The sequence below is a fragment of the Watersipora subatra genome, chromosome 4, assembly GCF_963576615.1.
Source record: "Watersipora subatra chromosome 4, tzWatSuba1.1, whole genome shotgun sequence".
NCBI classification, from domain to species: Eukaryota; Metazoa; Bryozoa; class Gymnolaemata; order Cheilostomatida; family Watersiporidae; genus Watersipora; species Watersipora subatra.
Genome location: NC_088711.1, coordinates 13,488,531 through 13,514,388, shown reverse-complemented (window position 1 = coordinate 13,514,388; position 25,858 = coordinate 13,488,531). Strand labels below are relative to the sequence as shown.

The following is a 25,858-nucleotide window of genomic DNA, read 5'->3' as shown; positions in this document are numbered from 1 at the left end:
ATGAAACTTGCTACTCTTTCTACAAATGAGTTTTGTTCGCGGTCTTTCAAGCTATAAAAATTGACCAAGTCGAGACGAAATTAAACAAAAACAGCAGACGTTATCGTCATAACTATACATCCATAGCAAACATGGTAATCAGAATGTCCAAAAGCGCGTGTTTTGCTACGATTGCAGCCACTACAAAATATATCATCATCTTCACCCGCGCTGAACAACTTGGACCAGAAATCTTAACGCTTTGGAGGGACTTTGCAAGCAGACAAAACAAGCGCGTAGTTGACTAATGCTATTGTAGCGAGTACAACAGAAACATTTTATTTTCTAACCAAAAATTCTTAGCTTGAGCGCGTAATAAAACTTCAAATAACGCGCTGCGCTTTCGAACGCTTGTGATTAAAAACTTTGTGACATGCATGTCAGCACGTAATATGCGCTTTCTGTACTAATTCGGCCTCGAAAGCAAATAACTAAGGCTACGATAAGAGTGCAATCCGAGATACGCAAAGATATGATTTTCCTACGAGGCTGCATCAACGTCTAACTTTTTTCGGATTACAAGTGGACCACATTCATTAAAGTTCTATGCGTACATTTTAAATTCGTCGACTTAGTAAGTTTAAACCTTTCCTTCTAAATTGTGCATTATTTATGTTAAAAAATAATTGTTTTGCCAAAAATAATAACTTAGTTGCTCATGATTTTCTCTACCAAAGCACTCGTAGGATCTAGAAGGTATTACCGTATTAGCATGGAATATATTAGTTATCGACCTCTTGTTTTGATCGATTTTGACTGTTGCTTTAGCAGAACTGCAGAAACTTTCAATCAATATAGTAGTGTTTTACTTTGACTTTCGGTGTACCACTCATTAGGAAAACGAATGTGATACGAATACCTTATAAATCAGTTGGGTGAATCTAGGTCTACAATAGCACTGCCTTCAAAAAGAGATAATGCTTGCGTTTGTTTGTGATTTAGTCCAACTGTGCTTATTTCTCATTTGTTGTGGCAAGTATCTTGAATTGTCATCTATCCTCAAATATTGGACGTGCGATAATGTTATAAGCCACTTTTCTCGTTTTGCTATCTGCAGTTTTTTTAAGACGTGTAATTGTATCAAGAAATCTGGTACTTTTAAAACAACAGTGTTAACATTTCTGTGCTTACGTCGCAACTCCACACCCGAACGGGGAATGAATTTTACATCGGTTTATTACATAAAAAATATATCTTCTTTGAGCTTGGTTCTCCCACACAGTGAGCTGAGAATTTTTTAATACTAAAATATGTTACCAATTCTTTTCTCAAATGCCTATATTGGTAAGGTCGTTTTGTAGGAAATTGCTTATCATGAATATTATATCACAAAGTTTCATTTGCAAATTATCGATGGTAGGTTATTTATGGAGATCTATAACAACAAAGATCCCAGCATTGATTTTGGTTGTAAATGTAATAGAATTACATAAAAAAAAGTTTAATATGAAAGTATGTGTGCTTTGAAAATATAACAAGTTGAGATGAGCCTTTGATTTGTTTGCTTTGTAGAGTAGGCTAATTCATAATCTTCAGTTAGGCCCAACTATCAGATCAGATTGTGTTCTCACTGAGAGCCTCTGAAGGCAAAAAGACGTGAAAACCCAGTTTCAAGAACTTTTTTGTTTATTTTTTACTTTTATTTATTTATTTATTTTTTTTTAATTCTTTATTATATATTTATTTATTGACATATATACATGTATATATGAGAAACAAAATACTTACTTTTGATAAATAGCGTTTTTGTGGATTACATATGATAAGTATAACAAAGTCTAGAATGGTTACGCTTGGGCCTGTATCTTTTTAACGGCGCCTGAAACCTAAAAGAATGCAGTAATAAAAAATCAAGCTTACGTACAGCAATGAAAACAATTATTGATGACATGGTCTTATTTATTTATTTTAGGCAATTATTGTGGGTGATGGTACAACATTGTTTTTATTTCTAAAGTGAAACCCATTTTTATGGAGTATTTTTTGTTTTAAATCATGTTAGTGAAATGGCTGCCTCACAATCTTGTTTTAAAAAAATGGATTGATGTGTTTGATTGTGTTGCGCCTTGCGTATATTTGATTTTATTATACTGATGTCAGTGGATTTGCTAGAGCATGACTCTCACTCAAAGTGTGAACATAACCTTTCAAAACGATGTTTAATTTAGGCAAACGGCTGTTATGTCCAACAGCGTTTAAAAGATAAATTTAAAATGTTTGGTATTTGCATTGGCCAATTGCTGCTCTCTTTAAAGCTCTGTCTTTGTGCATTAGAGAGAAATGTAATGCCAATAGCCTGAGAGCGAGTGCCTGTGTTTGGTAGCTGATCAACTCAAATACAGCCCCAACTTAATTTCGCTGGTAGAGAGTACAATGTAAGATTGGATATTCCTTTCGCTACTTCCATCGACCTTTCCTAGGACTTTTCTTAGATACAACAACCACCATGGTGTTAATATAAAAGCTACAAAACAGACATCTGTATCGTTTCACATATGGATTGAGGTGATCATTGAACCAGAACGGCATTAGACCGAAAGATACATTGGGAAACAGTCCCAACATCGACAAGTCCGAACCTAGACAAGTCCCAATCTCGACAGAGGTCGGTCCGAATCTCGACAAAGATTGGTCCGAACATCGACAAAGGCTGATGCAGTTTTACGATAATTTAATCTTCAACAAATGATAAATGTCTTTTTGCAGTTCTATCCTCACTTCAAAAAATACAAAATCAAAGCTACTCACTGAAGTTTAGATTTCAAATAAAACATTTTGCTAGCATAACAGTCAACCATATTTATGATTGTTACTTGTTTTAGCATTCGTTCTATATTTAGGTTGGGCAAAATATTGTTAGGCCTACATAAGCTGGGGAGTGCTGCATCAAATGGATCACAAGATATTTTTGCGTAAATAAATCTTTTACATATAAATCGCTCATTTACTATAAAAATAGTAGATGGTAAAATAGTAAAACTGCTGTCGAGATTGGGCCAACCGTTGTCGATATACAAACTCGTCGAGTTTCAAACCAGTCGAGGTTCGGACTATAAACCGATACATTTGGCTGGTTGAACTGCAAATTTGAAGAGTTTGCCAATGAGTTTCTATGATAAGCCAATTATCCGATCCATTAGTGCTCTCGCTTACGTTGAAATATGCCCAGTTCAATCTGTCACATCTGGGTACCAGACAAGACTTTCGCGCGTAACAACGTTACACTAAAAACTTGTCTGCTGTGGTTCAGTCTTTTTGTTTGTTATAATTACTCTGATATGTCACATCTTGATATTGCTTTTACAGTCTGGTCTGGAGTTCTTGAAGATGCAATGGCTGCAGTTTTAAATCAAATGACTTTAGATATCAACCATGTTGATTTCATCCTTGAATATGTGTTTCACATCAGCTGTGCTCTCTATTGTCGCACTACAAGGTAATCTCTATTCCTCAAGCAACTAATGTGAGTGTTCTTTCAACTTCTTTGTGGTGTCGCTTGTTCAACAATGGCTAGTTGGATGAATCACAGAACTCGTTTTTGACTGACACCAGTATTTATTTGTGATTTTATATGGCTTGCTCGGGCCGGCTCAACGAGCTGAACCCTGGCTGAGTCGCTGATTAGAAAGATCTGAGCAGCCACAAATAAATTGAGACTGAATCATGTGAAGAACATAGAGCTATTCTGTTTTTAAAGATTAGGTGTTGAAGGTCAATACTCCTTATCTTGTTTTCTAAGTTAACATAGATTATACCTTGGGTACATGAGTTGTACCTGAGTAGTAGTACTTGCGTTAGTAGTAGTAATAGTTAGTAGTAATGAGTGTTGTACATATACTCGGGTTTCCGTGTACCATGAGTACCTTATATGTCATTTATCCTCACACTGCCTAGCCTAAACATTTATTCTGCTGTCTCAAAGACCAAGAAATAATAAAACCTCTGTTTACTTTATTAATTTGGTTTTTACTTATAATTTGAACTTTTCATTTAGTTTTTTAATTAGCTGTGTGTTATGCATTTGTTTTCATGTCATATGCGAGTATTTACCGTTGTTCTTTGAGCTTAATAACGATGTATGTAATCGATGTGTATGTCAATGTTTGACTGAAATGATCTATGTTAGTCTCGTGCGGTCAAGGGACTAAGATATCATTAGTCATGCACAACCTTTGCTACATTTATAAATAAACTTCTACTACGTATTTACAAAAATATACAAATAGTACTATTCTTTAATTGATTACTTTGATCGATTACATTGATTCGTTAAAACTCATGATACGCTGTAGAATTAGTTCACAAGTCTGTTAGGCCTAGTATCTAGAATTCACAAGGAATACTTTGTGGTGATGCAATTTGTGCTGGTATACAGCTATGCTACATTATAATGGGATTCATATGACAATCTGAATATACCTGTATGCTAGAATACATGTATATGAATGCCTTCCGGGCAATTGCGTGTACCTTGTTGAGTGGGTAAAGGCATCAGAAAGGGATATATGTAGAAGCTAGAACCTGCATACTCACAAAGCCAACTACATTTGACCAAACCCTCCACCCTTTTGACCCTACACCCCACTTGTCTCCACACTTGCTGATAGTTTGAAGAGTTTGGGTTACTCAATCGTAAAAACAATTTTTACAATTAATGCTAATGAGAAACATCCAAGCAATGTTATAGTGCTTGTACTCTCTCCTTTTCTGACCACATACCATTCTCAGTCATAATAGTAAGAATTCGGTATTTTCATTACAGAAAACGAACAGCTGCTTAATGACCACCAGCCCTTAACATTGTCCTTAGCACAGCTCATTTAAATTTTGTTATTGGCTTGTAAGATTCTAACCTGAGGCTCGACCAGGGTTTCACATGGCCGGCACAATATTGAGGATGTCTAGTAAAACAACCTGAGCGTACCTTTTCCGGTACTTCCTTTAACATAAGTAAACACACACCCAAACCTAATGTTTTACACATTCATATTTTTATTATATTTATATTGTTTATTATAGTTTTTATATTTCTACAATTTTCCTATCGTTTGATAGCATAGCTTCAGCACCAAAATTAGAATCAGCCATTTTTTTAAACTGTAGGTGTTTATCGAATTCATTTTTATCATTTTTTAGTAGAATTATTTGTTGATCTGTCAAGCTAATTACAGATACAATAAAATATCGAGTATGTTTTGGTATATGTAGCTGATGCTGCCTGCTCTGTAACTGTGAATGGAATACCAGCTACCCCTGAGAAGCATTTTGGTGTCCCTGATGGCAGTATCTACTTATTTCAGACGGTCTACGAGTTCAACAAAGTATTGGATATAAACTTCATTAATAAATTTGATTCTTGGGTGAGTTATAACTGGTAGAAAGGTTTAACACTCTCTTACAGGCTTTTCAGTTTTGTTGCTATGGTTAAGATCTTCAGGTATTTTACGGTTTTGATCAACACTTTCCATACGTACACAAGGTTGTGACCTTGTGTACATATGCTTACATTACACAAGGTTGTGACCTTGTGTACATATGCTTACATTACACAAGGTTGTGACCTTGTGTACATATGCTTACATTACACAAGGTTGCGATTGTGACCTTGTGTACATATGCTCACATTACACAAGGTTGTGACCTTGTGTACATATGCTTACATTACACAAGGTTGCGATTGTGACCTTGTGTACATATGCTCACATTACACAAGGTTGTAATCTTGTGTACATATGCTTACATTACACAAGGTTGTGATCTTGTGTACATATGCTTACATTACACAAGGTTGTGACCTTGTGTACATATTCTTATATTACACAAGGTTGTGACCTTGTGTACATATGCTTACATTACACAAGGTTGTGACCTTTCATTACCCAAGGTTGTGACCTTGTGTACATTTACTGACATTACACAAGGTCGTGACCTTGTGTAATGTCAGCAAAACTTTTACGTCAGTTTGTTATTTGCTTAAGTTGCGCTACAAAAATCCCGTCCTTAAAATTTTTCTTCGCATTCTGTTAAATTGTGTGTTATGGACTTAACTTGATATTTTTATTGAAACAATTTTTATTGAAAGTATAAAAATATTAGTTTAATATTTGTGTTTAACTAGAAAAGTTGTTTACTTTTAATTGCCTAATGTCATACCCACTCGTGAAGGGGAAGTTCCGATGACTAATTCTTTGACTATCATTGTTTTGCATCGTGGATTTGTAATTATTTTATTGTTATATTTTTTCTTCTAACGGCAGAAAATGTTAGTGATAAATTGTACTAAATGTATGACATAATGATAAATTTTTGCTGTGAATAAGAAACTGTATAAAAGATTCTCTAAAAATTAAACATGACCAAATGTAGAACATGGAAGCGTGGCATCCTTTTTGGCGGTCGGTTGGACATTACTATTTCACTTGAAGTGTAGTTTAAAGAGGCTTCGGGTAAAAAATTGGAATCATCAACGTTGACATCATATGTGTCTACACGATGCACTGTACCGCGATTATGCCAGCTATAACCAGAGTTGTCTTTTTTTTAATTAGACCTTCTAATAGGTATCTAGATAGACAAAATCACAGAAGCATTTTTAATTTTGTGAATCTTATAATTTGCTTTGTAAATAGGCTATGTACAGTCGTACAGCTTTTTATACTTAGCGTCTTATTAATGTATATTCAAGTACACTCACTATATGTATTGATTAGTACAGTTGAGGCTACTATAACATAAACCTTCTATAACGTAACTTTGAATAAAGAACTCATGTAAAGTTTTTGCTTCGCATTACGTAATAAATTTCATATAACCGGTAAGGTCAGTGTAAGTTCTCATATTCGATTTGAATATCGAGAGTGGTGTAGTTAGCATCAAAAATATCATTTTCTCTCTTGCCACACTTGGGTGAGAATACGACATACAAGTGTATCTTTATTATATATAGTATTACCCTGGTCGTATAGTCTGCCGTGAGAGATTGTCATGTGTGCCGAAAAAGCGCAGAGAATAAGCATCTGTACAATCATTTAGGAATGCCTAAAGTTGGTCAATTGGTCCTGATGTTTAGTGTCAGTTTATCAATCTGAATGTCATGATCCGGAGTCTCGTTGAAAGTGATCCTTTATATTAACCTATAATCTTGGGTTCGTACAAACAGGCAAACAAATACTATTTTCACTATAGCAAATTTATATTTTTGTTTTACTTTATTTTAGACACGTTAATTTTTTATGCAGCATAGACCTAGCTGTCTAAAAAATATTGAAAAGTTGATGTAAATGGACAATGAGAGTGTTCGCTCTCCTGAACTTAATGTAAAATTGAATGTGAACCCTCAACCAAGTGAAAATGATAAGATAAAAAAGAAAATTTGTTGATAAAAACCAATAGTAGTTATTCAAAAAAGTCATTAAATTACAAAGTCAAGTTTTTTCCTATTTGCCAAAGGGAGAGTTCGCGACAATCTTGGAACGGATTAGACAGTTTAGATGTATTTTACTGTTTGTTTGTAGTAAAATTCCTCAAACGTAAACACTCCTGTAATGGATTATTTACATGGTAGAATTATCTACTGTACTGTCAAACTTGCTTTTATGATAAATTCAAGTCGTTCTGCGGCCAGCTCTGTGTCGTAAAATTACTGTATGTCGGATTAATTATTTCTATAAAAGTTCACTGTTATTTGTTTTCTTTCATTTCATGGCACCAAAAACCTACAATAATTTCATAATAGATGTTACCAAAGATAATTACACGTAATAAGAAACATAAAAAAGAAACTAGTACAGTAATATTCAGTAATAAAGATGTTTGTTGTTACTTACCTAAGAGATGGGTGAATGGAATTGGAGACATATCCATGCAGTTACATCGGTGCGGAGGCAGATATAATATCAAAGATACGCCGCATAACTTACTGAAGGGAAGCGAAACTTAATGTAGTTTTTCTATTTTAGTTAATACATTACCGTTTTACTTGTCACCTTAAACGTAATCATAGTCAGGGATTGTACTGTACTGTGAAATATCGCAAATTATTTTCGGCTGAGAGTCAAATTATTGCTCGAATTTTACGTTGTATATTGACTGTTATAAATAGGGGTTTATCATATATTTTTATCATTTTAGTCACAGTCAACAGACTCTACATAGTTTGTTGCGTGTGGACAACTAGGCGACAGTGTTGAATGATTCAATTGGCACTTGAGGTTAGCTAATAGTGAAGCATTAAAGCGGCTTAAACTGTCTTAGTGTCAGATTTTAACCGTTCCAATGTCAACGGTTACATGGAACCAATTGCAATATATTTATTAAAAGATTAGTGTGCTAAAAATGTGTCATTCCTAGAGTCTGACTATCCTAAGGATACTTGTTGTCTTTGCCGATGGACACTAGCGGGTGGCCACCCTACCAAGCTGACCTTTGTGATGTCATAAGATTTTGATTGGGCGCTCAGCAAAAATGGCCGAAGCTGAAAAGACTAAAATTGAATGGTTTCAGTCATGCTCTATGATGTTCAGACAGGTGTCGACAAACTTTGAATTCAATTACACGATTTGATGCCAGTTAGTGAATGCAATTGCCAAACTCAATTTTCAATGACAAGTTTCTACACGAATGACCCGAACATCAATTAGGTACCAAGTGGATTGATCATACAACGGGTTAGCAATGATTTTCAGTAAGATTGCTTGACCTATTCAGTAGTTGGTAAAACAGTTTTCACATTTCATTCTGCCGACAATGTTCCTTGGTTCAGCATTCTGTGCCACCTTATGTTGAGTTGTTCAGAAAGGACAGTTTAATCACTAGTACGCCCTTCTCAATGTGAAAGGATTTACTCCAATTTAGTACTATTTTATAGTACGTTCATAAATGAATGAAGCGTTTTTTAAACCATGACATTTAGGCAAATGCAATACAGCATTTTTCCATGATCTGCTTTATTCTTGTTTTATGGATGATCATTGATGCTGCGAACATAAAAGTTTGATAAATATATCTTTTTCTTTTGCAGTTCTACGAGCTCTCCAGCCTTTACATGTAACTATTCCCTTGCACTGTCTATCCTAACTTTCACCCATTGTAGATCAGTTTAGAGTCCTTCACATCTAGTTTGTCTCTTTCTTTTCTCTTAAAGACATCTATTTGTTAGTATGTATATATTTATATATAAAATATAAAGAGCACTTACCTGTTAGTCAATCATTGACTAACAGGTAAGTGCTCTTTATATTTTCTATTATAGTATAATTCACTCTATGCTTGGTGTATTGAGTGCTTTTTTATTATTCTTTATAAAACTAGTGTTTGTAAGGATAATATATATATTTATATTCTGTAATAACCCAAGTACGTATAATGCTGCCTTTTTCATCCAAATTTTAACTTAAAAATTTGCGTAGCATTATACGTGAGCACATGAAAAATCCCAGTTTTCAAAATCATCTTTTTGTAAGGGGAAACCAAATTATGTAATAAATTTTATTGGTACTTGTCAGGTATTTTATCAATCAATATAATACAAGAAGGGAAGTTGCACGAGTCAAAAAATCTGCCTGCGTACCATACTTCCTAGGATGTAAGAAGTATGGTGCCCAGGCTATACTTCTGAGCTTATTCGGTACGTCTTAGGTTGCAAGAATTACCGAATAAACGCAGCATCATTTAATATACGGTGGTGTGATAACGGACCGCCCTAGAATTGTAACCAATTCCAATTAATATGGTGTCATAGTTGCTAACCAATTTTTTGAAGTTGTAGCCTACTTATTATATATCAAAATAAAGCTCTTTATCTGAATAATATATCTGAATGAGTCTCCTCCATTCAGATATATTATTAAAGACACATTTGCAGTGGTTTACCACTTAAAATGCAGACTTGTGCTGCTTGCTAGCACAAAAATTGAAAATCAGTAATTTTAATTTTTAGCAGCTTCAAAGACAAAGTTTTCTATTCAGCAAACATAATGACATGAGGATTGCTTTAAACAATGTCTTTGATCTGACTAACATCACTGCTTTAAGTTTCAATGCAAATAAAATACCGGTTTAACTCGAGTGAAAATGTTAAAAATAATTGCTAGTTTTGATTCTCCAAAACTCATCTAGCAATTTGTTTCAAGCTAAAATTAATTTTATTAAGTTCTACTCATGTTAAGATTTTTTTAATCTACACTTTTTAATCTACACTTTGGGTTCTACTCAACAACAAGAGTTTAATGACCTCGAGTGCTGAACAGTAGCGATGACTAAGTTTTATAGGGTGATCCGTTTCTTTTTCACACCACTGTACATGTCAACCGTGGTCATTGTTCACGTGTATGGCACATGAGACCAAAAGGTCTTAGATCATAAGTGAACAAAAGTTGTGTTGAATAAGTCAAGGTTTATTCAACTGATATAACTCTCAATGATGTTCAGTTGTAAGCTAAGACAAATAATTATATAAAACCATTGCTCAGTTGGAACCCAAAATATATCATTGGCTGCACTCTTTTTTTGCTAACATATTCGTACCCTTCTTATAACACGAAAATATAACTTATAATGTAGTATATAACTTAATATAACTTATAACACTCATGCAAATAAAACTCACTTTATTTTTTAGTTCATTCTTTGTCATTCAAACTTGATCTTTAGTGTCTGAGTTAAGTCATTGTTGTCACCCTTGTCATTATCGAAGTCGGTCTCGTCGCTATAATCGCCTGTTCAGTAAAAGCTTTAAGACACAAGAGACTGATACATTGACTCAGGCATCCACGGTTCATGGACAAATAGTGGCATAACTCACCCCGAGTACCACATCAAAGCTGAAAACTTTATGGAGCGTTATACTTGGCTATGTCAAAAAAGACCAGTTTTCCGATTTAAATGTTTGAGGGAGTATTACACTCGGGTGATTACAGTATATACCTATATATATTTATATACATGTACATCTGTGTGTTAACATAGATATTATTAATATAATCAACTGTGTTTTAGCGTTGATATTTGTGTGTTAACCTAATAATATTTGTTCGCCTCTAGTATAATAGCTGTAGCGCATAGCTTGCTTTTCCAACTAGTTGTAGCAAAGCATAACATCGCACATATTCATCCAGTTGCCTGATATTCCATCAGATTATTAGATTTGTGTTATTAGGTATTTGTCAAATGGATTGTATATGTATGTCTCGAGAGAAGTATATATTCATTGCTATAAGAACAGCAGTGTATTCTTACCTATTTATAAAACCAGAAAAAATAAGTAAGGTTGCCAATGTTTAAGGTTTACAAGTTTTGGTGAAGCTAAATGAAGACCTTTGTTTTGTAGTTGGCATAAAGTGAACCTGTTAGCTTTATATACTAACTTTACAAATAATTTCTCACTTTTGAATAGTTGAAGCTAGTTTGAGTAGGGAAAGTTTGGTTTTGCAATGTTAATGAAATGTCACGGACAGTAAAATCTATGGTGATGGTTTCTTGCTATTCCATGAAATGCGTCAGTGCACGCACCTCAAGCTATTCATGAAATGCTTCAGTGCACGCACCTCAAGCTATCCATGAAATGCTTCAGTGCACGCACCTCAAGCTAAATTACTTGTAAGCCTGGCAATGTTCATTTATCAGTAGATGAGCTTAAGTGAGCTTAAAAGCTTTTAGCCACAAATAATTCAAATTAACATTTCAATAATTTGCATGTAATCTCTTGAAGAATGTATCTATTGGTCACTTTCTAAGACCATAGGATTCTATATAGTAGGTTACAAAAGTCAGCATAATGTTATGTTTGTGAATAAGAGGACATAATACTTCGTCAGATGAGGGAGAGAAATGACTTTGTGTGCTATGAAGAACACAAATACCAGAGATGGTCTAATAACCAAGTAAATTTGAATGGTGATTCGTTGTACAAATATCTGAAATCTATGAGAAATTTAAAATTCACAGGGATAAAACTGACAACATTTGTGTTTTTTTATATTAAGTATATTTCTATGAAAATACCATTTTACAATTAATCTAACACCGTGTAGAACATATTTATAGATAAAAGAAGCTTGAAATGCAAAATTAGGATAGGAGGAAATTATGTTAGCAGTAAAGACTATTATTGATATATCAACAACTGTACTGAATGACTCAAGTTATAAAGAACCAATCAGTGAACGCTGTACTGATTGACTCAAGTTATAGAGAACCAATCAGTGAATACTGCGGACCACAACAATTAATAGTGCAGTGCATTGGTTTTGCAAATAAAGTCATATTCATGAAAATAGTCTTTTGTTATGTCTTTCCTGTTGATTTAGTTTTTATGGAATCTTTTGCTGAAGATAGATATTTGCAAGGTTAAGTGCTCCCTTTGCTGGCCTAGTAGTATTTGCTTACATTTTCATAATTGAATAATTAGCAACTTTATCAATTTTGTGCCCGTTTTAGATTGTTCAACTTGGAGTTGACTTTGGAGTTTTTAGTTGGAGTTTGATTTAATTTGGCATACCAAAAAGTAAATTTGGTTGTAATTTTGTTTTGAAAAGTGTAATTAGGTTGACAAGTAGTAGATATGACACAAAGCCTGTAACTGGAAGGATTGCGTCAAATTCACGATTCAGTTTTTGCAAAAATACCTAAACTGCAAAATATTGCATCAAAGCCATTTGCTTGCCAAGTCTAACTTGGCGAGTGAAATGTTACCATGTCAGCTGGTTATTATAAATCACAGCTGAAAAGATGACAGACTGCCCATAGTAGTGCTGGGCCTTTTTTCTGGCCGATGGGTTTTTCGAGTATCGGGTTTGTTGATACGGATTTTATGTTTAAATTTTCTAAAAATTAGACATATCTTAAAATTTACAAAGCAATCATATTTCTATTCAATTTATATATTATTTTTCACTGTTTTTATCCACTGACATTTGTGCTCACAGCGTTAACAGGCGGGTTGTTGAACAGTCAAGAGCGCAGAATGCAATAGACAGAGTTTTTGTTCACACTGCTCGGCGGATCCGAGTACCAAAACCCGAACTCGAAAGTCAAAACCCGTACCCGCAAGATCGAATTACTCGACGATTCTATTACCCGAGACTCGAGAGAAGATAAACCCGCGAGTTCAACTAGTATTATTACCCATGCCCAGCACTAGCCCATAGTTGAATAATAGCATTATCTTGTGCTTGTAAGGTTAGTGTCAAATTATCTTGTGCTTGTGAGGTTAGTGTCAAATTATCTTGCCCTTGTGAGGTTAGTGTCAAATATTTTAGATAGGTGAACAGTCAGCAGACAGGAAGAAAGAATTGCTATAGCATGTTCCATTAAATTGGGACCTCGCATTGTTGTATGATCATACTCACTGGGTTTGTCCTATAAAATAGAAGTAGCCATTGAGTTGAAAGATCTGCCGAAAAATATAGCAAAAGGTTACTATTGGATCAAGATCTGTCATTTGAACATAAGTAATAGTTGACTAAGTGTGTGCAAGCAGTAGTCAGTAGTTATCAAGCTTGGATCGATCGGCGTGGCTCAGCGAACTCTCAGCCCATTTTTCAGCTTACCATGCGTGAAGTAATAAAAGGTCATTTTGAATTATTAGTTCTTTGATGTTTTTAGTTGGAGAATATAGCGGTGCCAGTACACAGCTAGAGAGTTGTCAAGTCAGTAGATGGCCTGCATGTATAATTCAAAATATATAACCGTGTAAGAGACAATTTGGTCTTGCGGTCTGTCAGTTTTCCAGTTGTTCGCTGAATCCTGAGCCCGCCAATTCATGACTCGAATGGAAATCTAGCAAAGAGAAGGGGGTTTCTAAATATATATACGGTGAAAAAGCTTTTAGAGTTTTTAAGGCTGATCCGTTCTGAAAATTCTAGTTTAGGCTAAAATGACGTTTTTTTGTAGTATGGAATTGACTTCTTGGTAGAACATTTAGCACTATATGATAAGTCCAGTAAATATTCTATGATATCCTTTAGCAAATGCTGGACACCTTTGCCAAAAAGGCTTCAATAATAAAAATTTAGCGTATTCTTCTTTTATTCATTGCGTTTAAAATTCTTGATTGCAGTTCATTTACAACATAAAGTCAGTATTTCCATGGATGGATCTTTCATGTTCATATACGCTTGTACAGTGAAATACCTCGGAAAATTGCTAAGTTTGTATGGGATTCACATGTACGCACACTAGCGATCTGTAAAAAACTTTCTAACTTTTCAGTTTTATTAGAACTTCATTTAAAGCAGATAATAGTAATAATGTACTAATGTTACTAATACTCCGTATATTCATTTGTTTTTAGCAAACAGTTGTATTTAGATTTATCAAAACTTCAAGAGAAAACACAACGTTATAGGTATAATTTTAATACATTACAGTGATCCTTCCTACTTCACGACTTCACCTATCGCAGGTTTTGTTGGCCTTTATTTGTATACATGTGCACTGACATGTAGAAGGACGTGTACGTGCATAGTATTTGTTAAAGTTTAGAAACAGTTAATGGTTTAGAAATGTTAAAATTATGGCTTATATTTAAAAATATCTAGTTTCTATTTCGCAAAAATCTCTATTTCATGGGTTGATCTAGAAAGTAACCTATGCAAAGTAGGAGGGACTACTGTATTCCTTGCAGATTTGTCTGTCAGCGCAAAACAAAAAAGGTAATTCCTGTCGGTTGGGAAGTTATCGGCTAGAGTCATTCATTGTACACTTTATCATTGTACACTGTATCATTGTACACTTTATCATTGTACACTGTATCATTGTACGCTTTATCATCGTACGCTGTATCATTGTACGCTGTATCATTGTACGCTGTATCTTCCAATTTAAACATGTTTTGAGATCATTTTTCACGGCAACTGTAGCAATGTGGAAAAGGTGAACTACGCTGATACTACTAATAAATGCCTGATAAATACCATAAAAACTGCAACACACATTTCTTTTTGACGAAACCAATTAGACCAGCAATTTATTCGGATCTGTCTAATAACAGTCACAAAAATCATTATTTGTTCTTTGTTTAGTCTGTACTAATTAACGTGTCATAGGCTTTTTATCAAAGTTATAGGATAGACTGTTAAAACTTATATCAGACAATTTATTTTGTTGCTGAAGTAGACTGCCTTTGCCTGTTTATGATCTAACCTTGTTTACCTGATTACCTTACAGGATATAATTGCCTCTATGACAGTGAGACTAATTAATTTTTAGTAATGATAGTTCATCCCAATTACCTAAACTACTGGTATAATTTGGTCACTTGGTCTCCACCAAGTGAACGCTAAAGGGGCTATTGTTTCCATAACGCCAACATTGTGCACCGGACTCATTTCTAGCATCACTCACCACGGGCAGGCAATTCCGTGTAATGCTTTCTTTACATTAGTTGGGCTAGAGAAGGGCATTCTTTTTACCTTTTATATGTGGTGTTTGATTTGGGCTATTGCTGTTCTAGTGTGCTTATTTTTGCTATATACTTTGTATCTGCATGGATGCACTTGGTGGTCAATTAAACACAATTTATTTGTGTGCGAGCTTATTCTCCCTTGGACAACACTAATAATGCTATGAAAGATTTTAAGTAGTCATTAGTTGGTGCAGTTTTCATAATTTTAGTAGTATTGTATTGTATAAAAATAGTTTCTTTGTAGAAAGAAGAATCTCCACAAAAGTTTCAGCTCCAAAACAATTCTGCCGTTATGAAATCATGCCGTAAAAATGAGTCCTGTACAATAACCTACAACTACACTGAGCCTTCTTCACTCTTCATGCTCAACCGCTTCACAAGTCACTGGGAATGCCTAATTGTAGTCAGTGAGGCTCGAGAGATCTGCCGACTGAACCTCATCATTGGCAGCAGTAGGTGATGAGTGCAACTGTCTTATGATCTTTAAGGGAAGACAACTCTGATGTTAAGGTTTTCTGTTGTTTTAGTTAGTACAGTCATACTTCGACTTACGAGCTTAATGCGTTCCGAGACTGAGCTCGTATGTCAATTTACTCGCATGTTGTTGCAATTTATTTATATATAGAACAATTAAATATATATTGATTGGTTTCCATACTCTAAAAAAATGCAAATAAAACACTCAAAACAAGATATTGTAACAGAAAGAACATGTTGGTTATTGTCCTAACTTACCATAAGCTTTTAAAAAGCGACAAATAAAAAATAATGCAAGAAAATGTGATTAATTAAAATGTAAAATTAAATACATACAATAGCAGCTAACGCTAGCATTCGCCAGAGAGGGAGTTATAGAGAGTTATCCTTCATTACAACAGTTGACTTTGATAAATTTGGATTTTATCAAAGTCTTAGAAGCAAACCTAAAAGCAAACTTTCATTTTTAACTTAACCTAATTAAAATTTCTTCAGCGTTCATAGTTTGAAGTTTCTCGCTAGTTAGCTAATTTTTCCTTTGTTTCGCTTTCATGACTAGCCGGCCGTTCTAAGATAAACCTATTTAAGTACGTTTGCCTTTGTTGCCCTTTCAACATGTTGCGATTAGGACGAACGCAGGTGTCGTCACAAACGGTTAATGTACGACCACTAGCCAACTTGTCCGAATGTTTATAGTTTTGATAGATAGCACCGGCCTTTTCACATAGCATCGTTCAGTTACGCTGTCACCGGCCAATTGTTGATCTTTCATCCAATGCCTGAGCAGTCTCTCCATCAGCGGTCGTGAAGATCGCTGCACCGTTTAGAAACTATGGTTAGTCCTTTTGTGAACTAAATAAATGCCCTGAATATAATCCTCTGTTTGATAATTGTGAATGTATTTCTGTCATATTGCTGAGCTAGCTCAATCACGCATACACACTTCGCACATTTTTCAATAATTTTCCGTTTAATAATTGGTATCATTTGCTTTTTCTTTGCATTTCATCTTTCATTTTACTGGCAAACTTTCGGTCTACGCGCAGTACTTTTAATTCACGTAATTCTGCACGGAAAATCGCGCACAAAAAACACGGTACAAAAGTATAACCTGAGCAGTTGAAAAATACAGAGTGATGCTGTTCTCATAAAACACCTCCGGCATACTTGGCAACTGACTCACGTGCTCGTATCTCAAACATGGCTCGTATGTTAGTGCTAAAACTTGCTTAAAAGCTGGCTCGTATCTCAAGTTTCTCGTACGTTGGAGCACTCGTAAGTTGAAGTATTACTGTAGTCATTAGATTTCAAAAATTTTTTATGATGTTTAATTATATATTAATTAGGTACGAGTTATTACGGTCTAAAGATTTAGCAGTTTTCACGATGCCCTACAATAAAGATTAAGAATAATGATAAGTTTAACTTCAAAATTAAACTGCTTGCCCCGAGTGTAATAATTATTATCGGAGCAAAAGTTGGCGGAACGAGAATTATTTACTGCGTGTCTTCATTTTTTTTATTTATGCTTGTGCAGTTCTATATATCAGTTAATATGATGACAATTAAATTTTGACAAATGTTAAGCACAACTGTTTATCCAAATACATGGAGCAAGATAGAAAGCTGTTTTAGCAATGGCATATTAAGTAATACATGGAGCAAGATAGAAAGCTGTTTTAGCAATGGCATATCAAGTAGTACATGGAGCAAGATAGAAAGCTGCTTTAGCAATGGCTTATCAAGTAATACATGGAGCAAGATAGAAAGCTGTTTTAGCAATGGCACATCAAGTAATACATGGAGCAAGATAGAAAGCAGTTTTAGCAATGGCTTATCAAGTAGTACATGGAGCAAGATAGAAAGCTGCTTTAGCAATGGCTTATCAAGTAATACATGGAGCAAGATAGAAAGCTGTTTTAGCAATGGCACATCAAGTAATACATGGAGCAAGATAGAAAGCAGTTTTAGCAATGGCTTATCAAGTAGTACATGGAGCAAGATAGAAAGCTGTTTTAGCAATGGCATATCAAGTAATACATGGAGCAAGATAGAAAGCTGTTTTAGCAATGGCATATCAAGTAATACATGGAGCAAGATAGAAAGCTGTTTTAGCAATGGCATATCAAGTAGTACATGGAGCAAGATAGAAAGCAGTTTTAGCAATGGCTTATCAAGTAATACATGGAGCAAGAGAGAAAGCTGTTTTAGCAATGGCTTATCAAGTAGTACATGGAGCAAGATAGAAAGCTGTTTTAGCAATGGCATATCAAGTAATACATGGAGCAAGATAGAAAGGAGTTTTAGCAATGGCTTATCAAGTAGTACATGGAGCAAGATAGAAAGCTGTTTTAGCAATGGCATATCAAGTAATACATGGAGCAAGATAGAAAGCTGTTTTAGCAATGGCATATCAAGTAGTACATGGAGCAAGATAGAAAGGAGTTTTAGCAATGGCTTATCAAGTAGTACATGGAGCAAGATAGAAAGCTGTTTTAGCAATGGCATATCAAGTAATACATGGAGCAAGATAGAAAGCTGTTTTAGCAATGGCATATCAAGTAATACATGGAGCAAGATAGAAAGCTGTTTTAGCAATGGCTTATCAAGTAGTACATGGAGCAAGATAGAAAGCTGTTTTAGCAATGGCATATCAAGTAATACATGGAGCAAGATAGAAAGCAGTTTTAGCAATGGCTTATCAAGTAGTACATGGAGCAAGATAGAAAGCTGTTTTAGCAATGGCATATCAAGTAGTACATGGAGCAAGATAGAAAGCAGTTTTAGCAATGGCTTATCAAGTAATACATGGAGCAAGATAGAAAGCTGTTTTAGCAATGGCATATCAAGTAGTACATGGAGCAAGATAGAAAGCTGTTTTAGCAATGGCATATCAAGTAATACATGGAGCAAGATAGAAAGCTGTTTTAGCAATGGCATATCAAGTAATACATGGAGCAAGATAGAAAGCTGTTTTAGCAATGGCATATCAAGTAATACATGGAGCAAGATAAAAAGCTGTTTTAGCAATGGCATATCAAGTAGTACATGGAGCAAGATAGAAAGCAGTTTTAGCAATGGCTTATCAAGTAATACATGGAGCAAGATAGAAAGCAGTTTTAGCAATGGCATATCAAGTAGTACATGGAGCAAGATAGAAAGCAGTTTTAGCAATGGCTTATCAAGTAATACATGGAGCAAGATAGAAAGCTGTTTTAGCAATGGCACATCAAGTAATACATGGAGCAAGATAGAAAGCTGTTTTAGCAATGGCATATCAAGTAATACATGGAGCAAGATAGAAAGCTGTTTTAGCAATGGCATATCAAGTAGTACATGGAGCAAGATAGAAAGCTGTTTTAGCAATGGCATATCAAGTAATACATGGAGCAAGATAGAAAGCTGTTTTAGCAATGGCATATCAAGTAATACATGGAGCAAGATAGAAAGCTGTTTTAGCAATGGCACATCAAGTAGTACATGGAGCAAGATAGAAAGCTGTTTTAGCAATGGCACATCAAGTAGTACATGGAGCAAGATAGAAAGCAGTTTTAGCAATGGCACATCAAGTAGTACATGGAGCAAGATAGAAAGCTGTTTTAGCCGTGGCTTATCAAGTTTTATTTGTTTTGGTGATTCAATAAAATGTGAGGTTTTTGCAACCAAGGTGTTTGTTGGAGAGAAAAAATATATTAAAAAAATTAAAATTAACTGTATTAGTGGCTTTTTTGAAGTAAATATTTATTTAATTTTAAATTAATAACAAAAACATTTTGACTACTTTATGAACCATAATATCATGTAAATGATATATACAATGTACTATAAAACATGGTTTTTCAAATGACCTGGTTCATGGGTCAGGAAATATTGTTCAATCGTGACTGCTAATTTTAGCCAGTGTTCAGCATGGGTTGTTTTCTCATATGATCGCATTAGTCAGTTCTTGGATTTGTCTTCAATATAAAGTATCCTACTTTAGCCTAGATACTATATTTTTAAATATTCAAATATTCATCTCAAAGACCTAATATAACCCTTGATGTTCGTCTACCTCGGTAAACTAGCCTATGAAGTAGTGCATTTGCCTTATTCAAGTTATTCATGGGATTGAAGAGATTCATTTGTGAAACCTGACAGTTTTACTGGAGCACAGAATTTATTCTTTTACAAACTGATTTCACAATTTCCTTAGAAGCTAGTTTTAACCCTTTGGCTACGGCGCGCTTACGGCTGGGAAAGTACGAGCGTACGGAGGCAATTACTAGGGAGATTTGCCCCTTCGACATGACTGCATTAAAACTACAGTAACTTACATCACAATTGCGTTAGTTGCATAAATTGGCATGCATAAGAAAGCGAAGAAATTTCTCTACAAGCTGATATTTTTTTATGCAAATAGCTTGCAAATGCTTTCCAGCAAAAGTGTCAATTTGTTGAAGCAATGGTTTATTTTATTTTCATGCGCCATTTTTCATTGTTTATTTCTAATTGATAAGGGTAATTGACAATGTTGTATTAATAGTACTTGCAAGGATTCATAGGTTCACAACAGTTTGCAAAAAATTGGTCGTCTAAGAGCATTGAAAGTAGAGTTATGAGCTCCGATACATTACAAGAGCGCCACTCGAAATTTTCAGTGCGTTAACCAAAAGACCAGCGAAAAATGGAGGCCTGACATGGTCGTCTACACTTCGCTATAACTTACATGCAAATTGGCATGGAGCTATAGATGAATATGCATTGGAAAGCTTAGAAATTTCTCAACAGGCAGCCATTGATTTCCTTCAAATAGTCTGTGAATATTTTAATCAAATTTCTGATTTGTCGAAGTTTTCACCTTTTTACCATGAAATATTGATGAAAAATACATTTTTAGAAGCAATAACTCTGTGAAAATGGTTTATAATAAGCATCTGGACAGTGTCATATGTTTGCAAGAGTTTGCAAAAAATTGGTTGTCTAAGTGCATCATAAGTAGAGTTAGGAGCTTCGGTGTACTACGGGCGCAGACTTTCGAAATGCTCATGACGCCATGTCGATAAACAGTGCAGCAGCTACCCGACAAGGCTGCTCAAACTCTGCTATAACTCTCGTGCAATTTGGCATAAAGCTGCAATTGAATATGCATCTGAAAGCTGAGATTTTTTCCTTCAGACAGCTTGCGAAGACTTTGCAATTTGAGATCTATATATTTGCTGTTATGAATTTGTGCTGTCAGATTATTATGTATTTCTTGAAACTATAGATTTATGTATCAATTTTGCATACCAACTCATCGCACAGACTCATATGTGCTACAGCAAAGATTAACTGTTTGTGTACAAGAAGAATTGAGTGGTGAGCCTGTATTCACACATTTGGTGAAGCAGCATAAGGCAGGAAGCAACATTTATTATGAGCAGAAACAGCAAATCATGGAGAAATCAATCTGCTAGATTGCAGAACATGTGAACTGAACTCTTTGATTAGGTGGTTGCCCTGAAAAGGGCAGTGGGCAACAAATACAACATCAATGTAATGCAGAACAAATACAATAGACTAGATGACATTTCAGCAAATGTATGTACAAAAGCTAAAAATACAACGCAATGAAGCATTTGCAGAAACTAAATAAAATATAAATTGTAAATGAATTTATTTAGCATGGTAAGGATTAAAACATGACTGCACAAAGATACTCCACATGCTAGGCATTCAAATTTAGTTTCGCTTCGCTTATGGGTGCCGTCATCATTTCGCCTTGGGTAGCGCTTACAAGTTCTATATTTTGCTTGTTTATTTTTTCCTTGACTATTTAGCACTAATCATAGAGGGGAAGAAGTTGAAGCGCATGGAATGTTTTTGCGGCAAGATCCAGTGTATTCAAATATCTGATCAATTAATTTTTTTCGAAACTCTAGGTCAGTTATTTTACAGCCGCTATGGACTCTATAAACTATGACTGCATTGTACACACAAATATCTAATAAATGAAAGAATAGTTTTTTGTACCATTTCATGGTTTTACGTGCAGCGTTATAATAATGCAAGTTTTGATCAGATTTGTCAACTCCCCCCATGTATTTGTTGTAATCCAAAATAGCAGCTGGTTTGCAAACTTTTTCCCCTTTATAATTTACTTTGTCTGTATCTACGACTTCCAAGTTTTTATGCATAGTTGAAATTACGGAAATAAATTTTTTATCTCTCTAACAGCCAACCATACTTTCACCATTAGAAAAACTTGTCTCACTTTTTAATAGTTTTTCCATTACACAATTTTAAATCTTTAGGAACACCTTTTCTGTTTGCACGCAAAGTTCCGCAAACATGAGTGTTGTTTTTTATAAGTTCAGCAGCTAACTCTGGCGAATTATAATAATGATCCATATATAAACAACGACCTGTATTCAGCAAACCATTCATTAATTTCATTACTATATTGTGGGTGACTCCTCTGCTAGTCCCTTCAGCTTGCTCTCGCTCATCACCGTTGTACACAGACAACTTGTGCACATAGCCAGAGACTGCATCGGAGACAGCAAATAATTTTATTCCAAATCTAGACTTTTTAGATGGAATATACTGAATGAAGCTGAGCTGTCCTTTCCAAGCCAGCAAGCTTTCATCTATAGATATAAATTTACCAGGCAGTAAAACAGAAGATAACCGCTCACATATCATGGGTAAAACATTGCCTAGCTTGAACAATTTATTGCCAGCAGGGTTTTCAGAATTGTCAGTGAAATGTAAACTGTTTAAAATCATTAGAAACATGTCTCTTGAAATCCCTTTTCTAAACGTTGGCGTAGATAACCGGGGATTGATCGACCAGTAAGAGTTTAGAGTAGGCTTTTTGACGATACCCATGAGCAAGACTAAACCAAAAATTCGCCAAATATCTTTGTCATAGACAGGCTCCCAGGCATCGCAATGTTTTTGAAGGCCATATCTATTTGTTTTGTTAACTATTACATAAATGATGGCTGATGTAATGAAGTCTTGAATAACCAAAAATACTTATCTGTCCAGGAATTCGTCTTTTTATACCTGCCAAGCTCTCATCAAAATGCAATTCTTTGGGTTCTAAGTCGGCGCTTCTTTGAAATCCGTAAATACTCCCTCTTTCATCGCCGGCCGTTTCACTCTCACTTTCGCTATCAGATTCACCCTGTTGATCTTCTATTTCACTTTCATCGTCTTCCTCACATTCTTCTGGCCTGATATTCTCTTCTTCACTTCCAAACCAGTCGATGTCTTCATCTAAACGTACTTTTTTGGCTGAGCTCGAACAATCACGTTCGTTCATGTTGAATAGCAAATCCAAAAAGGATGCGCAATTATTTGCAATGTGTTCTTCTTGCACATGCATATTAGGGATCATTTATCGCCTCAAAACATTAGTATAAAACCTACCGAAATTGATGAAATAACTAATTTTAATTTTATTACTTTTTTATTAATAAATAAAATATTTAAAAAAAGGTCTATCGGAGACTGAATTATTTCGGGATCCGTATGCTGAGTCATTGTTTGTTTTACGGGCTTTGGATCGAAAGAGTTAATAATGGGTCTTGTGCATGGTAGATGGTCAGATTTCACTTTGTCCTTTTATGTCCTATAAATAAACTGAACAGGATTATTTTTAATGTTACCAATGTTAGTAATGTTGTGAATGTTAGCAATTTTAACATATGAATAATGTTATTTTTAATTACAGTTGATTTGTACATGATGTAGGGCAGACAAATCTAAATATTCTAGTAGTCATCACTATAAAAAAATTTAATCGCGATCTAAAGTGATTGCAAGTGCCAGTTAGATAGCATTATTAGTGAAGATTTGGCTCTCAGGATGGTGATAGCTCTATATTTCTCTCATGTATTCTTTTATAGAAAAAGAAAACATAGACTTTGATCTTTCTTGGGTAAATAGATCATCCGCATATGAAATGGATATAGCCTTGAAAAAAGGATTTCCTGGGCCTTTTAACTACTTCACATCTTGCGAAAACACACCCGTCACAAATCTCTCCAATGGTTTGTATTCATTGTGTAACTGCTGCTTGCTTTCTCGTGAGATCATTTATAACTGCCGCAAAAATAACAACTTATTCAAACGCAGCAGGATTACCTTTAGCCATGTTTCGGTGTGAGAAAATGCTATATGTTTCAATCATCTGTCAGCCTGAACAATTCTCTCTCAGAATGCAGTTGAGCTTTTGCTATTGGTGGTTGAGAGATGCAAAAGTTACTGTCTACTGGATAGCTAGGATAAATTGCTAGGAATGAGGCGATAACTATCGAGATCTGAATAGTTTAGTGAAAGGTATTGGCTGGTTTTAAGTTTCATAGAGCCAGGCTTAATATAGTTATGAAACATAGTTTGCGTTATTAAATTAACTGCGAACCTCTTGTGAAGCATATAACTCATAGTCGATGAAGGGTACCATAGTTTAAGGGAAATCATTATATTGTTCTTTCTTCTAAAATGCAAAACGTATGCCTTCAATCGAATGCTTCTTTTTATAGAAAAACAGTTTGCTGCCATTGCAGGTGCCGTTCTAATCCTAACGAATGACCTTGACGTAACTGGAATTAAAAAATGTTCCGTGACAGTGAGCAGCCGTTTCGAGGTAAACTCATTAAAGAAAGAAATTCCTGTGCCCAGCAGGCCATACTTCACCAATCAATACTTCTACCCCTCCAGCACACAATCAACAAGTCATTTTGTAAAACCTTGGAGAGATAGCACGGTGGCAGCTGCATGTATTATTGTTATTCTTATGATTGCTTTCATAGCTGCCATCATTTTTTTGCGTAAAAATATGTGCTGCCAACAGAATGTCACTTTAAATAACCATGTGGTCACAGAGTCAGCGGAGAAACCTCCGGATGTAATACAGCGGCATAGTCCTTCGGTAGATGAGGACTACGTTAGTAGCTTAACCGAAGACTCCGAGCTGGAAACTGACGGACCCTCTCAACGCAGGAAGCGGACTCAATCTACCAGCTCGTCAATTTCCATTAGCACATCTGCGGTAGCTGCTATTGCCATGTTTCCACTACATAGCGAGACACAAACAGGAAACGGCGACACTCCTCAGGAATCTTGCTCTATTCTTGTCTATCCAGTAGAAGAGTCCCAAGGGGTTAGTAAGCCTGGCCAACTTGATGAACTTGCACATGTCGGTTCTGATGGGAGTGCAATTGTATGACCAGCTGTGCTGGAGTTTTCTACTCCTTGGGAATTTTTGATAAATCTACATTTTTGATGCCAGTTGTATCATATTTTATTACTATAGTTATGCTGAACACTGATGCTATTGTACATTTGTGTCAATTTTCGTCAAGGTTTACCGAAGGTATTGGTATATACTATGTAGGCTCTTTTTGCATTTCCAGTTTAAACCAACTGATAAACATGTTTTTAATATTTGTCAATGTGTATCTCATATTATTACTATTATACAAATGTTGCTTATAATCCTTGAAGCGTTAGATCAACTATCAGTAATGTATTTTTAATCGAGATTTACTGATGGATTGTTAAGTTTTGCTTGGGAGAAGAGCAAGTCGCATTGCTGCTAGTTTGACCATTACAGATTCACCAGATTGCTATGAAGATTATGGTCCCTGTTTAATAAATATACAGTTACATAAGTAGGCCTACTGTATTAGATGTTTGAAAAATATCTATAAGCTTTTTGACAGATTGGTAAATTTTGTCGTCATTAGTATATAGTTCATGATATGTGTAACTCGCATGCCAAAAATGCAGACAAGCTATCTGGTTTTATTTTTTACATTCATAGCTGAGAATTTGTAGAAATTTACTTCATGCAAACAAATGTAATCGCTGAAACTATCAGGTTGTATCATTCTATCATTTCTCTCAGTGAAATTTAAACATGTTAGAACTGCCTTTACTGCCCCATAATTTAAAGTTATTCAACAG

General features: G+C 35.0%; 1 protein-coding gene across 1 annotated transcript; it reads left to right on the top strand.

Moving 5' to 3' along the window:
- The first annotated feature begins 482 nt into the window (after positions 1 to 482).
- Positions 483 to 25,558, top strand: LOC137395031 (uncharacterized). The gene is made up of 6 exons (XM_068081818.1): positions 483 to 613; positions 3,346 to 3,475; positions 5,248 to 5,399; positions 15,687 to 15,894; positions 23,797 to 23,940; positions 24,457 to 25,558. Exons 2-6 carry the CDS (start codon positions 3,412 to 3,414, stop codon positions 25,116 to 25,118), a joined length of 1,230 nt encoding a protein of 409 aa, XP_067937919.1. The 5' UTR covers positions 483 to 613; positions 3,346 to 3,411; the 3' UTR covers positions 25,119 to 25,558.
- The last annotated feature ends 300 nt before the right edge of the window (positions 25,559 to 25,858 follow it).

Excerpts from the sequence above, each read along its gene's own strand:
- LOC137395031 (XM_068081818.1), top strand. The coding sequence starts at position 3,412 with ATGTTGATTTCATCCTTGAATATGTGTTTCACATCAGCTGTGCTCTCT. Across the intron at positions 5,400-15,686 it reads TTAATAAATTTGATTCTTGG|AAAGAAGAATCTCCACAAAA; the intron begins GTGAGTTATAAC and ends GTTTCTTTGTAG. Across the intron at positions 23,941-24,456 it reads CGTCACAAATCTCTCCAATG|GTGCCGTTCTAATCCTAACG; the intron begins GTTTGTATTCAT and ends CTGCCATTGCAG.